General features: G+C 43.3%; 2 protein-coding genes across 29 annotated transcripts in view; both read left to right on the plus strand.

Moving 5' to 3' along the window:
- The window catches only part of LOC125740572 (mitochondrial nicotinamide adenine dinucleotide transporter SLC25A51-like), a 73,579-nt gene that overhangs the window by 12,641 nt on the left and 45,089 nt on the right, over positions 1-15,849 (plus strand). For 4 of the 22 annotated variants that reach the window (XM_049011862.1, XM_049011861.1, XM_049011863.1 and 1 more), the window contains exon 3: positions 2,214-2,337. The exons of 5 other annotated variants lie outside the window; for them this stretch is intronic. Coding sequence is in view for 7 of the 17 variants with exons in the window: in XM_049011880.1 (XP_048867837.1) it covers positions 1,138-1,305 (168 nt within the window). In the remaining 10 variants the exon portion in view is untranslated. Of the gene's footprint in view, positions 1-1,137; positions 1,378-2,213; positions 2,338-2,504; positions 2,643-12,860; positions 13,071-13,906; positions 14,031-14,197; positions 14,292-15,849 lie in introns of those variants that run through there. 13 more of the 22 variants (XM_049011871.1, XM_049011872.1, XM_049011876.1 and 10 more) reach the window with 12 other exon arrangements.
- The window catches only part of LOC125740573 (mitochondrial nicotinamide adenine dinucleotide transporter SLC25A51-like), a 49,364-nt gene continuing 45,089 nt past the window's right edge, over positions 11,575-15,849 (plus strand). For all 7 annotated transcript variants that reach the window (XM_049011891.1, XM_049011890.1, XM_049011887.1 and 4 more), the window contains exon 1: positions 11,575-11,980. The gene's annotated coding sequence lies outside the window, so the exon portion shown is untranslated. The remainder of the gene's footprint in view (positions 11,981-15,849) is intronic.

Raw genomic sequence — 15,849 nt, forward strand, 5'->3', positions numbered from 1 at the left:
CTGATTACAATTGTCTCTGGATTGACTCTTTGACAATATCGCCAAACACAGGATATTAGATCATTTAAAATGTTAAATTACAGAGTGTATAGACCTGTATCACGACCCCCATAAGCAAGAAATTTCATTTTTTTTTCTTTTGATGTGATAAGTAGACATCTTAAGGATTGCAGAAAGGTATCATATGTGGGTTACGTAAATTAGGTTAATGTTTCAATGGCCACTAGAATTCAAAATGGCATAAAATGTCCCACTTTACCTGAATTCACCCTATCCCTGTAGGTGCAGGACAACATGACTATATGGGCGACCCCCTAAACCATATGGGTTGTTTTTGTGCTTCTGTTGGCTTCATTTTAACTAGTACAGCATGAGTGTACACATGAAATTCTTATGAATTCTCTCCTTTGCAGTATCAAAGCACTAAAAACTTGTTTCCCTTGACAGATGGCAGAGAAACGGCAAGAGCGTCCTGAGAGCGAGACACCAAACGGGCGAGGGAAGCAGTATGTCTGCGGCGGCTGTGCTGGGATGGTGAACATCATGGTCACCTTCCCAGTACAAAAGGTCCTCTTCCGCCAGCAGCTCTATGGTTTAAACACGACTGAGGCCATCCGACAGCTGCAGAGGGATGGTTTGCGGACTCTGTACCGTGGCCTGCTGCCTCCACTTCTGCAGAAGACGACTTCGATGGCCATAATGTTCGGATTTTCCAACGACATGTCTCGGCTGCTGTCGCGACCCGGCAGCAGCCCGGGGCTATTGACCAGCAGCATGGCGGCCGTGTTGGCAGGCACAATGGAGGCCAGTCTGACCCCCTTTGAGCGAGTACAAACGCTGCTCCAAGACCAGCGGCACCACGTGCGGTTTAACAACACCTTCCACACATTTCGGACCCTGGTGCGGGAAAATGGTGTTCCTGAGCTGTACCGCGGCCTAGTGCCCATCCTGCTGCGCAATGGGCCCAGCAGTGCTCTTTTCCTAGGCCTCCGCGGACCGATCAGGAACAGCCTGCCTCAGGCCGAGACCTACGCTGGCCAGTTGGCCAGTGATTTTGTATCTGGTGGCCTTCTGGGAGCAACACTGGGGTTTTTCTATTACCCCCTAAACGTACTGAAAGCTCGTAAGCAGTCAAAGGTGGGTGGAGACTTTGAGTCTTCCTGGAAAGTGATGCGTACCATCTGGACCGAGCGGGGAGGAAAACTCAGCCATCTATACAAAGGGGCACTTCTCAATTATCACCGCTCCATGCTGTCTTGGGGAATTACAAACGCGGCGTACGAGATTTTAATGAAGGTCGTGTGAGCTGCTGGAAAGCCAGGGGAGCCTCTAATGCCCCCATCTCAGTATTCAGGATTGCTGCTCCACGCATGAATAGTAAGTGAAACCTCTAATTCTTTACTGTTTGTTGGCACTTCTCTTTTATTTGTACCTTTTTTGTATCTAAATGCAGTATAGATGCTCCTCTACTAACGAGCTTTCAACTTACAAACTTGCAGACATACGAACAAAGAGGACTATAAGTCCAAATTGTGTTCATTGGGCTCCCATTTCCTGTCTGCAAACATCTTTTCTGTACGCCAATTCTGCCTAGTACAACTTCCAGCCGCTACTGTCGCTGTACAGCAGCGTAGCATGCATACACCCAGTATCCTAGTTCTTTGTACCTGCGTATACCCTTAGAATGATGTTGAATAACGACTTACAAACATTTCAAGTAGTGAACGGCCGTTCGGAATGTATCTCATTCGTAAGTAGAGGAGCGTCTGTACTGTCCAACTTCTATCGATGGATGTGGTGCTATACTGTTTGTATGCGCAAAATACTGGATATTTAATTCTTATCAACTGGTATTTCTGACAGTGGCTAACGCTGGACCTGGCTAGAATTGGTATTGCTAATAATGGCTTAGATCATGTAAAAAGGGACATATTTTGGGTAGATTTGTCTAAAACACTGGTAAAGGTTTGTCAAATTGGTGTTGGTTTTAGCATTACTTTGGCTGTTAGCTGTTTATGTGGAAAATGTTTTGAAATAGTATACAATTAATCTATGACTAACTTTTGAACAGTAAGTAGTACTGTGTTGTTTCGAAATATTGTTTTTAGGTGAATAAATAACATAAATCCAAGAGCTCTATGAAGCTGTGATGTTAACAGTGTGTGTTTAAAATCTATTTGGTCGTGATCAGTGAATTGTTTTTGGATCTCCAGAGGAGGACATCATTCCCTGGTCCTTTATACCAGGAGGCAGAAGACCCCACCACATACTGTTTGAATGACGACTTAACAGACGTGGCCACCCTGGTTTAAGCTGGAGTCTTTCATGCCATAACAGGTTAGAAATAATAATAATCATGATAATGAAAATTGTAATAATGTTACTAATGTTACACCTGCTAAGCTTTTACTATTCCTTGAACAGATGGGTGCTTGAAGAGTCTAAGCTCTGTGCCAGTTGTGACAATGTGCGGTGCAGTCATGCTCTCTACTGCTCTTTTACAGATGATGGGTGCAGCACACGTGCTGTACAACAGGAAGTGCAGGGGCAGCAGTAACCAGAAGCCGGGAAAGGCGGCTCATGACAGTGTGCTCTGACATGAAATATCACTGTGCTGTCAATAAATTACAGATGTACTTATCCAGATGCTTGTCATTGTTGTTTTTCATTTGGTCTGGTACCTGAGTAACAGTGGTTGATGCAGTAAAGCCTGCACTCTGAACAGCTTTCTGGATCCTCAAGGATAATAGAGAAACACATTTTCTACACACATAAAAAAATTCTAGTGCACAGATCGTGTTGTGATCAAAAGGGTTTGCATTTCTCAAAAAGTCACTTTGGGGAAGCTGTAGAAAGAATCCTTATTTTAAGCTTCCTTGCTCACGGTTTAATAGCTTGTCATGTCCATAGTGGCAAGGAGGAGTAAAAGCCACAGAGACAAACTTCGCACAAGTAAAAACCATGAAGGGGACTTTATTAAGGAAACTACAGAGGGGAGTAGATCCTGATGTGGACCTACGGAGAGTTCAGAGTCATAACAGGTAATAAAGCCAGGACTGGGGAATACAGGATTGAGGGGCGCAAATAATCACTGTTAACAAGGAGCACACAAAGGATAGATGTCAGATAATGACATTTATATTGAAGGAGGCATAAATTACTTAAAACCTCAATGGACAAGAATGCAGCACTTGGAAGCGAGACGTTGGGCTGATTATGCTATATATTGTATAGTATTTAGTATATATATGCTATATATATAGTGTACAATTTCAAGAAGAGATTTGTATTATTGGATGGGCATTTCAGGTAGAATTCCTAGTCAATTTTTTCCAGTAGTTGCTACAATAATATTCCATTTAGTCCTGTTCTCAACCCACACCCACGACATAGATCAAGAAACGTGTGGATTGAGGACAAAATATTTATTTCTTTTCATGCAAAATAAAATATTACTTTATTTGCTTGAAAAGGACAATGTAAAACATTAAAATTGGTGCGAATAATTTCATTTCAAGCAAAAATTAAAGTAGAGATACTTACAATGCATTAGCATGATGCCCTTACAGGCTGAATTTCATGTTTTAGGTGTTCATTATTAAGGGTCTAAAGCAGGTAGTGCAATGGACCCTTACTGTATTTCTTAGGATTTTCCTCTTTTATTATTTTCCTGCCTTAAAACTGAATGGGCAGCTTAAACCGTAAGACCGAGGCTGACCAAATTTAGCAGGAAGGCTATTTCTACCCGCTACTCAAATCATCCGACCCAAGTCAGTCAGATGGAGGAGCTGTAGCGCCCCCCCCCCCAACACGTTTTGGTCAATATCTCCTGACCCGTTACTCCTACATCATAAATTTTTTTCTGCAGATATAGACTTGCCATTTGGACTGTTAAGCTATGCCTACTTAATTTGCATAATATCCTACTTCTGCCTTAAAGTCCTACCCCATCCGACCAAATGAGACAAATGAGGTGTCAAACCAATCAGTCGTCTGAGCTGATGAAGAGTTATTAATAAAAGTCTGACATTTGTCTATCGTATGGGCACTAGCCATACCCAAACCCCACCTAAATTTGGCCCAATTGGCCATGCCTTGGCCTACCGTAACCAAATTGGAAATCCTACCTCCCTGCACCATTCTGGAAACACCATACAAGGTGGGCCGCATTTTGTCAATGCGCTATAAATACCAGCTTCCAATATCTCCTGAACTGCTAAGCCAATCCCAGTGAAATTTGATATATGCCTACTTTGGCCAAACCTGAGGTCATACCCTTACTATGGCAGTCATAAGTCATAAAACTGTGGCCATAATTAGGCAATCAAAATCAAGCATCCATTTTACAGGCCTAGCAATGACCAATCTGACAGAAATCTGGATGGTCCATTTGTCCTCACCCTGGCAAGGCCATCCCAGTCTGCCAGTTGGGGGCACTACAGTGACAGCTTTTGCATTTCTGCCTATTTCTCCAGAATTGTCAGGCCTACAGTTGACACAACAAATGACATATTCGTATAACTCCTAGAATCTCCACCCCAGTTAGGTATTTGTGGTAGCAGGTGAATCAGGATACTGCCCTTAAAAAAGCTTCACCTGCCTGTACAGTATGGCCACCAGCCACACCCAAGCTGCACCATTTCCATGCCCATTTAAATCATGCAGCTTAATCTCAGGCCTGCTTCAGCCAATCCTCACCAAATCTGATCCGCTAATGCAGCACTGGACCTCAGGCAAACTCTCCAACTTTCGTATTGATCTTTCAAACAGGGGCACTGCGGTCACTGTCCATATACCCCGAAGACCCACCTTGGCTAATTCAGCTAAAATGTCCTTATTTTTCATAAAACCTTCAGAGGTTCATCACCTTTCCCTTCAGCTATTTCCATGTTTTTAATTGCTTGTCATTTTCCTGCCATTTGAATTTTAGAAATTTATCAACATTCAGTGATACTTCAGCCTGTGCAAACTGGGGTTTAGGTTTTATTTTGTTTGTGCTTATGTCCAAATATAAGACAGGCATGCTTTTAAAAGAATATGTACAATAATGACCATACTGAGTTTATAGCTATTTTTTCGGCACCACGGACAAGTAACGGTGGGTCACAATTAGATTAATAGGGATTTCAGAACCACGGACAGCTGCCATCTGCAGTTATTTCCCCAAAAATCGGTTTCAGAAACACGGTGTCACGATCACGGTCGGACGGAACGGCGATCGTGCGGGTAAGCGGGTAAGGAGCAGGCAAGGTAGGCAAAAGTCGGGCAAACGGGGGTTTATTAGGAAGACTAGGGCAGGACGGAACGCAGGCATCGACGAACATCAGGTAACATCAATGATAGATAAGGGAAACAGGTAAGACCAGGACTTAAAATTGGACAGGACTAATCAAAGTAAGTGGACAAAGCTGGAGACGATCAGGGAAGCACACGTGGGTAATCATGGGGCGTGGCACACACGAGGAGCGGACGAGCCGGGCATGACAGAACCCACCGGAGTGGGGAGCGAGGCAGGGCGACGAGGCCGCGGAGGGGGACCCGCAGGCGACAGCCGACCAGGAGGGCCAGGACCCGCAGGCGCCGACCGAGCCCCAGCACAGGCAAAGGAGGGCAAGCCAGGGGGCAGGGCGGGTGGGACCCCAGCCCTGCGTCTGTGTCCCCTCCCCTTATGGGAGGCAGACATTATGACCCTCGGTCGGGGTCGAGTTCGCCGGAGTGAGGGCGTATCAGTCACAGGGGTTATAGTCTCATGGGTAGGTAGTGGAGGGGGCGCCTGCCCGGGAGCTGCAGGCTGCTGCAGAGGGGGCGCCTCGGGTGTGGGCGTGATAGCTGCAGGCAGGGGCGGCTGCGCAGGTGGCTGCGCAGGTTCTGGGGCCGCAGGGGGCAGCGGAGGCGGCTGCTCGGGATGCGCAGGCAGGGGCGGCTGCACCGGTTCTGGAGCCGAACTTTTCCGGAGCTGGATGAGTCTCCTTACGCCCTCTGCCAAGCGCTCGAGGTCCCCTTGATCAGAGGAGGGGGTGAAGGCATCAAAGTCCCTCCTGAGCTGTCCGATGAGCTTGTCTAGCTCTTGGCTACCTGGGGTGGCTGAATCTGCAATCACCCTCCATAGAGCCCTTGGCGAGGGCCGCGGGTGAAATGGGCGTTGCCACTTTAAGAGAACGGGGCACTCGCGGGATGGCTTCCCACACCGCTCTGGCCCCTCCGTTGGCCAGCCGCTCTGGCCGGAAGAAACACCACTCAGGGGGTGGCGGTCGCTCTGCGGTGGCCGGCTCCAGTTCTCGGAGTTGGAGGGGTTCCTCCTCCTTGCTCCCAGGCGGGAGCCTCAGCCTGGTGAGAGAGCAAGCCCCCAGGCGGATTGTCAGCTCCTCCGGTTTCGTCCCTCTCCTCTGCTTCTTCTTGTGGTCTGTCATTCTGTCACGATCATGGTCGGACTGATCGGCAATCGTGCGGGTAAGCGGGTAAGGAGCAGGCAAGGTAGGCAAGGTAGGCAAAAGTCGGGCAAACGGGGGTTTATTAGGAAGACTAGAGCAGGACGGAACGCAGGCATCGACTAACATCAGGTAACATCAATGACAGACAAGGGAAACAGGTAAGACCAGGACTTAAAATAGTACAGGACTAATCAAAGTAAGTGGACAAAGCTGGAGACGATCAGGGAAGCACACGTGGGTAATCAGGGGGCGTGGCACACACGAGGAGCGGACGAGCCGGGCATGACACACGGATAGCCATTATTATTAAGTAATATTTCAATTATACTTAATTTTAAAAGTTGAAATTCAAAACCATGGACTAAGATCATCTTAAATCAGAATGAGAATCGTATCAGTTCCCTACATCCACACAAATATTTCTCATTATTTTCAGGGATGGTTTCACCTGGTGATAGAACCTGGGCCAGAGAGAGACAGGGATTGGTTAAGATGGTGAGAAAGAAAAGAGAGAGAGAAAATATAGACAGTGGCTTTTTGTATATTAAAATTGTTATTAGACTTCATTTCAGTTATCGATTTTCCCATGTACCGACCTCTGCTTCGTGTTCCAGACCCCGAGCCTCGCCTGCCCCCTTTTTACTACCGACGCCGATCGCCCGTCTCCCTGTGCCGTGCCTTCAGCCACCTTTTCCATCTCAGGGTCTGCTGAGTTTTATTGGAAGCCTTATTCTATGCTGCTTATTTTCTAATGGCTCGTCCTGCAATGAAAGCGCTTACATGAACTCGGTCTGCGTTAGCGTCCATCCTCTGCATCTGTCACACTAACGGCTTATAAGTGATGCTCTTTGTGTATGTGTGTTTACTATGGTTGTTTTTCAAAAAATCTATGATGGATAACATACAGTACAGAGAGCTGGAAGAGGAAGAGGGAGAGGAAGATGAAGACCTGTAATATCAGATCATGGTTTGACAATGAGCGAAGCTGGGCTACCTGTGCATTCGTACTTTTAGAATTGAGAACGGGTAAAGCACTTTATGACAATTAGCAGACTTATTTTGCGTAATTACAGGGACAGTTTCTACACATTAATGGTTCTGTACTTAGATCTCACACCATGTTTTTAGTACAATGGATACAATATTAATATTCATTGTGTGTGTTTTGCATGTAGAACTGATAATAATAGGAACTTCTCTTGTTACCTCAAGATGTGCAAAATTATTCTTTGAAAAATGACCCAGATTTTACCAAAATACAGTGTCCTCCACAATTATTGGCACTCCATGTACAGTATATATGTTTAAAAAAGGGTTAGAAAAATTCTACCTTTCAGTGAAGTAGCTTCATTTCACAGTGAAAAAAGAAAAATCCAACCTTTCTTTAAAATAAAATTATTCAAAGAAAAACAAATCCTCCGTCAAGAAATAATTATTTTCAACAATAACACATGTGCCATGATTATTGGCAGCCCTGCTTTCAATACTTTGTACAACCTCCCTTTGCCAGTACAACAGCACCGAGTCTCCTATAACATTTAATAAGGTTGGAGAATACCAAGCAGGGCTTCCTCTTTACAGAACCTCTCCAGATCGTCCAGGGTCCTAGGCCCTCTATTGTGCACTCTGCTCTTCAGCTCAGCCCACAGGGTTTCAATGGGGTTAAGGTCAGGGGACTGAGATGGCCATGGCAGAAGCTTGAGTCTGAGATCAGCTAACGATTTTTGCGTTGATTTAGACATATGCTTATGATCATTGTCCTGCTGGAAGATCCCGTATTGGCCCAACTGGATAGCCCAGTTTTAGTGGCCTGGTACAGGCAGCAAAATTTTGATTTCAAATATCCTGACATTTCATGGAGTCCATAATGCCAAGTATCATAACGAGGTTTCCAGGGCCTTTGGAGGAAAAACAGTCTCACATCTCTGAACCTCCACCATATTTTAGATGGGATCAGGTTCTTTTTACTACAACCATTTTTCTTTTTACACCAGACCTACCTTGAATGTTTATTACCAAAAAGCTCAATTTTTGTTTCATCAGACTATTGAATTTTGGTTCCAGTCAAAGTTGTACAGTAAAACTCTTTCGCAAACTCCAGGTGTTTACGTTTGTGGTTAACTGCCAAAAAAAGTTTTTTTCTGGCATACTATCCAAATTATCCGTTAGAATGAATGTGACTGAAGGATGTTTCCCCGACGGGTAACCCCTAGATTTTACTTTGTCTTGTAATTCACCACCAGAGATCCTTCGGGATTTTTTGTCAACACACTACTCCCTCATTTGGTTTGTATGTTTCTTATCTTTGCCATGTTGATGGATCACTAAGGGAATTTGGCCTCGGTCACCTCATGTGTGTACCCCAGTTAATCAGGAAGTCATGGATGACAGCTTGAATGTTCCTTTTCACTCCAATAAACTCAAAGATGTACAATTTACAGGAGAAACATGTTTCAGTTACATTGTGTTCACTGTAATTTCCAGGGCTGCCAATAATCGTGGCACATGTGTTTTTGTTATAAAATAATTATTTCTTAATGAAGGATTTGTTTTTTCTTTGAATAAATTTATTTCAAAGAAAGGTTGGATTTTTCAAAAATTTTTCAGTGTGAGATGAAGCTACTTCACTGAAAGGTAGATTTTTTCTAACCCTTTTTACAAATCTTTACAACGGCTGCCAATAATTGTGGAGAGCGATGTAATACAAATTATTTTCATCATAATAGTAATCATTCGAGGGGGTGGCATGGTGGTGCAGTGGTTAGCGCTGTTGCCTCACACCTCTGGGTCCCAGGCTCGAGTCTCTGCCTGGGTCACATGTGTGTGGAGTTTGCATGTTCTCCCCATGTCGTCGTGGGGTTTCCTCAGGGTACTCCAGTTTCCCCCCACAGTCCAAAGACATGCTGAGGCTAAATGGACTTGCTAAATTGCCCCTAGGAGTGCATGTGTGAGTGAATGGTGTGTGAGTGTGCCATGTGATGGGCTGGTCCCCCATCCTGGGTTGTTCCCTGTCTCGTGCCCATTGCTTCCGGGATAGGCTCCAGACCCCCCGCGACCCAGTAGGATAAGCGGTTTGGAAAATGGATGGATGTATAGTAATCATTCTATGTGTCCAAGACTAAAACGATGCATTTGCTAATTTCAACAGGTAAATGAATGAGTTTTATACCTCTCTAAATATTGTTTTTTTCATTCAAAAAGAATGTGATTGCAGCCTATCCGAAAGCCATAAACAATTTAATAAACATATGCATTTTAAAACATTCACGTGAACTTTTAAAATCCAACAATCAGTTACCCTCGTGAATCTTATCATTGAATTTAACCTCAGACTGCCTCCTGCTTTTTTCACTGCGCGTTTCCTGCACTGTAGTTTGCAGCGTGTCTTTTTGTTATGGGAAAAACTGAATCTAGTTGAATTGCCTTCCTTTGTTAATGGACTTTAGAAGAAACATAATTTACTTATTCAGGGGCTGAGCTCCCTAATTTAGAAATCCTAGAATCGCCCCTGGTATGGAGTATGGATGGAAATATTAATTTCTAGCAGGTGATTTGTGTTATGTATTGGGCATTTCAAGTAGACTTGCTAGTTGAATTTTTCCAGTCGTTATTAGAATGATATTCCATTTAGCCCTGTTCTCAACACACAAATACCACACACACAGAGAAACGTTTATGGACTATGGATTGAAACGTTTATTTCTTTCAATGCAAAACGAGATATTACTCTTTGCTGCCAAATGACAATGTAAAACATTAAAAATGGCACGAGTACATTATTCTGAAATTGAAATAGGTTCAATGCATCAGCATGCTGCATTTACAGGCTGAATTTCGCATTTTTTGTGATTATTTTTTATCGTTATTAATTGTTGCTGTTGATGATATTATTTTAATTCTTGCATTTTCTTTGGCTTGTGGTAGTGATGTAAATTTTCACTCTTTTTATTGAGCAAGATCATTAGGCTCAGCTCAGCAATAAGAACCTGCTCTTTCGGTTCCCAAACGACTCGCCATTTAGTATCACTTCTGGCTTTTATTATTCAGTCAGATTTAACAATGTTGGGCCCATGCTTGGTATGGATGTGTGTATGCCACTTAAAGTATTCAAAGTAATTATACTAAACCTTTTAATTAGGTTGCCCCACTGGCATATAATATGCATGCAATGTATTAATTAATAACTGTTAGAGAGAAAGTTATTCTGCAAATCTAAGGGGTGTGCATTGTCCCACAGAGTCCACTGATCAAGGCACACTTCACAGGACATGGCTGTCTCATTTTGTTTCAGAGCTATTAACCCCTTAGCGTGTTGCCCCATTGCACTAGTGCTAAATGGATGCAATATAATGATTAATAACTGTGCCGGACAAAAATAATCTGAAAATCCAAGGGGTGTGCATTGTTCCCTGTCAAAGCACACTTCACTAGATGTGCCTATTTTGTCTAGTTTTAAAGTTATTAATCCATTCATGTATTTTCCCATTGCACAATATACGGATACATTTGAACATTAAAATTAATTAATAAAAAATCGTACGTAAAGCATTCTGGGAAACAAAGGAGTGTGCAACAGTCGCCATGAGCCCAAAATGCTAAACCACCATGTCATTACAGCCGACAGGGCCTATTATATTAGCTATTAACACGATTTTGCACAAATCACGAAATGCGCAAAAATATTTCGTGTGCATCGTTTTCTGTGTACTGGACATCACGATTCTGTCATTAAAAACGCCCCACCTTACCTCCGTTAAAAGTTATTAATGCCAGAAAACTGAATATCGAATATGAGGCTAACTTAACCGCGTTCTGGACATTACAATTCTGTCATTCAAAACGCCGCACCTTACTTCCGTTAAAAGTTATTAAAAGTTATTAAAGCCAGAAAACTAAATATCGAATATGAGGCTAACTTAACGGCGGTCTCATACCCAAAAATATAGGTTACGTTAGAGGTGTCATCCAGTTAGAACACGCAGTCTAGTGTACATTCGATTCGATGTTCATTTTATTATTATTTAAAAAAAAAAAAAAAAAAACGCAGTTCTAGAACTATGACGTAAAGATCACAATCTCGCCACTATAAATACTGACCGCGACCAACCTCTGTCATTTACGACCAACTTCGAGGTAAGGCAGCTTGCTAAGTAAACTGGTAAATCGCGTGGTTTATAAAGCATCGCTCGAACTCTTTTGAGGGAACTCGCTGTGTTGCAACGGCGCTATGTCAAAATAATGGGAAGAGTACTGTCTCGGGAGATGATCGCTTCTGATTACAATTGTCTCTGGATTGACTCTTGACAATATCGCCAAACACAGGATATTAGATCATTTAAAATGTTAAATTACAGAGTGTATAGACCTGTATCACGACCCCCATAAGCAAGAAATTTCATTTTTTTTTCTTTTGATGTGATAAGTAGACATCTTAAGGATTGCAGAAAGGTATCATATGTGGGTTACATAAATTAGGTTAATGTTTCAATGGCCACTAGAATTCAAAATGGCATAAAATGTCCCACTTTACCTGAATTCACCCTATACCTGTAGGTGCAGGACAACATGACTATATGGGCGACCCCCTAAACCATATGGGTTGTTTTTGTGCTTCTGTTGGTTTTATTTTAACTAGTACAGCATGAGTGTACAGAATGAAATTCTCTCCTTTGCAGTATCAAAGCACTGAAAAATTGTTTCCCTTGACAGATGGCAGAGAAACGGCAAGAGCGTCCTGAGAGCGAGACACCAAACGGGCGAGGGAAGCAGTATGTCTGCGGCGGCTGTGCTGGGATGGTGAACATCATGGTCACCTTCCCAGTACAAAAGGTCCTCTTCCGCCAGCAGCTCTATGGTTTAAACACGACTGAGGCCATCCGACAGCTGCAGAGGGATGGTTTGCGGACTCTGTACCGTGGCCTGCTGCCTCCACTTCTGCAGAAGACGACTTCGATGGCCATAATGTTCGGATTTTCCAACGACATGTCTCGGCTGCTGTCGCGACCCGGCAGCAGCCCGGGGCTATTGACCAGCAGCATGGCGGCCGTGTTGGCAGGCACAATGGAGGCCAGTCTGACCCCCTTTGAGCGAGTACAAACGCTGCTCCAAGACCAGCGGCACCACGTGCGGTTTAACAACACCTTCCACACATTTCGGACCCTGGTGCGGGAAAATGGTGTTCCTGAGCTGTACCGCGGCCTAGTGCCCATCCTGCTGCGCAATGGCCCCAGCAGTGCGCTTTTCCTAGGCCTCCGCGGACCGATCAGGAACAGCCTGCCTCAGGCCGAGACCTACGCTGGCCAGTTGGCCAGCGATTTTATATCTGGTGGCCTTCTGGGAGCTACACTGGGGTTTTTCTATTACCCCCTAAACGTACTGAAAGCTCATAAGCAGTCAAAGGTGGGTGGAGACTTTGAGTCTTCCTGGAAGGTGATGCATACCATCTGGACCGAGCGGGGAGGAAAACTCAGCCATCTATACAAAGGGGCACATCTTAATTATCACCGCTCCATGCTGTCTTGGGGGATTACAAACGCGGCGTACGAAATTTTAATGAAGGTCGTGTGAGCTGCTGGAAAGCCAGGGGAGCCTCTAATGCCCCCATCTCAGTATTCAGGATTGCTGCTCCACGCATGAATAGTAAGTGAAACCTCTAATTCTTTACTGTTTGTTGGCACTTCTCTTTTATTTGTACATTTTTCGTATCTAAACGCAGTACAGACGCTCCTCTACTAACGAGCTTTCAACTTACAAACTTGCAGACATACGAACAAAGAGGACTATAAGTCCAAATTGTGTTCATTGGGCTCCCATTTCCTGTCTGCAAACATCTTTTCTGCACGCCAATTCTGCCTAGTACAACTTCCAGCCGCTACTGTCGCTGTACAGCAGCGTAGCATGCATACTCCCAGTATCCTAGTTCTTTGTACCTGCATATACCCTTAGGATAATGTTGAATAACCACTTACAAACATTTCAAGTTGTGAACGGCTGTTCGAAACGTATCTCATTTGTAAGTAGAGGAGCGTCTGTACTGTCCAATTACTATCTATGGATGTGGTGCTATACTGTTTGTATGCGCAAAATACTGGATACTTAATTCTTATCAACTGGTATTTCTGACAGTGGCTAACGCTGGACCTGGCTAGAATTGGTATTGCTAATAATGGCTTAGATCATGTAAAGAGGGACATATTTTGGGTAGATATGTCTAAAACACTGGTAAAGGTTTGTCAAATTGGTGTTGGTTTTAGCATTACTTTGGCTGTTAGCTGTTTATGTGGAAAATGATTTGAAATAGTATACAATTAATCTATGACTAACTTTTGAACAGTAAGTAGTACTGTGTTGTTTCGAAATATTGTTTTTTGGTGAATAAATAACATAAATCCAAGTGCTCTATGAAGCTGTGATGTTAACAGTGTGTGTTTAAAATCTATTTGGTCGTGATCAGTGAAATGTTTTTGGATCTCCAGAGGAGGACATCATTCCCTGGTCCTTCATACCAGGAGGCAGAAGACCCCACCACATACTGTTTGAATGACGACTTAACAGACGTGGCCACCCTGGTTTAAGCTGGAGTCTTTCATGCCATAACAGGTTAGAAATAATAATAATCATGATAATGAAAATTGTAATAATGTTACTAATGTTACACCTGCTAAGCTTTTACTATTCCTTGAACAGATGGGTGCTTGAAGAGTCTAAGCTCTGTGCCAGTTGTGACAATGTGCGGTGCAGTCATGCTCTCTACTGCTCTTTTACAGATGATGGGTGCAGCACACGTGCTGTACAACAGGAAGTGCAGGGGCAGCAGTAACCAGAAGCCGGGAAAGGCGGCTCATGACAGTGTGCGCTGACATGAAATAACTTTGTGCTGTCAATAAATTACAGATGTACTTATCCAGATGCTTGTCATTGTTGTTTTTCATTTTATCTGGTACCTGAGTAACAGTGGTTGATGCAGTAAAGCCTGCACTCTGAACAGCTTTCTGGATCCTCAAGGATAATAGAGAAACACATTTTCTACACACATAAAAAAATTCTAGTGCACAGATCGTGTTGTGATCAAAAGGGTTTGCATTTCTCAAAAAGTCACTTTGGGGAAGCTGTAGAAAGAATCCTTATTTTAAGCTTCCTTGCTCACGGTTTAATAGCTTGTCATGTCCATAGTGGCAAGGAGGAGTAAAAGCCACAGAGACAAACTTCGCACAAGTAAAAACCATGAAGGGGACTTTATTAAGGAAACTACAGAGGGGAGTAGATCCTGATGTGGAGCTACGGAGAGTACAGAGTCATAACAGGTAATAAAGCCAGGACTGGGGAATGCAGGATTGAGGGGCGCAAATAATCACTGTTAACAAGGAGCACACAAAGGATAGATGTCAGATAATGACATTTATATTGAATGAGGCATAAATTGCTGAAAACCTCAATGGACAAGAATGCAGCACTTGGAAGCGAGACGTTGGGCTGATTATGCTATATATTGTATAGTATTTAGTATATATATGCTATATATATAGTGTACAATTTCAAGAAGAGATTTGTATTATTGGATGGGCATTTCAGGTAGAATTCCTAGTCAATTTTTTCCAGTAGTTACTACAATAATATTCCATTTAGTCCTGTTCTCAACCCACACCCACGACATAGATCAAGAAACGTGTGGATTGAGGACAAAATATTTATTTCTTTTCATGCAAAATAAAATATTACTTTATTTGCTTGAAAAGGACAATGTAAAACATTAAAATTGGTGCGAATAAATTCATTTCAAGCTAAAATTAAAGTAGAGATACTTACAATGCATTAGCATGATGCCCTTACAGGCTGAATTTCATGTTTTAGGTGTTCATTATTAAGGGTCTAAAGCAGGTAGTGCAATGGACCCTTACTGTATTTCTTAGGATTTTCCTCTTTTATAATTTTTCTTTCCTAAAACTGAATGGGCAGCTTAAACCGTAAGACCGAGGCTGACCAAATTTAGCAGGAAGGCTATTTCTACCCGCTACTCAAATCATCCGACCCAAGTCAGTCAGATGGAGGAGCTGTAGCGCCCCCCCCCCCCCCCCCCCCAACACGTTTTGGTCAATATCTCCTGACCCGTTACTCCTACATTATAATTTTTTTTCTGCAGATATAGACTTGCCATTTGGACTGTTAAGCTATGCCTACTTAATTTGCATAATATCCTACTTCTGCCTTAAAGTCCTACCCCATCCGACCAAATGAGACAAATGAGGTGTCAAACCAATCAGTCGTCTGAGTTGATGAAGAGTTATTAATAAAAGTCTGACATTTGTCTATCGTATGGGCACTAGCCATACCCAAACCCCACCTAAATTTGGCCCATTTGGCCATGCCTTGGCCTACCGTAACCAAATTGGAAATCCTACCTCCCTGCACCATTCTGGGA

Source organism: Brienomyrus brachyistius, chromosome 4 (genome assembly GCF_023856365.1).
Source record: "Brienomyrus brachyistius isolate T26 chromosome 4, BBRACH_0.4, whole genome shotgun sequence".
NCBI classification, from domain to species: Eukaryota; Metazoa; Chordata; class Actinopteri; order Osteoglossiformes; family Mormyridae; genus Brienomyrus; species Brienomyrus brachyistius.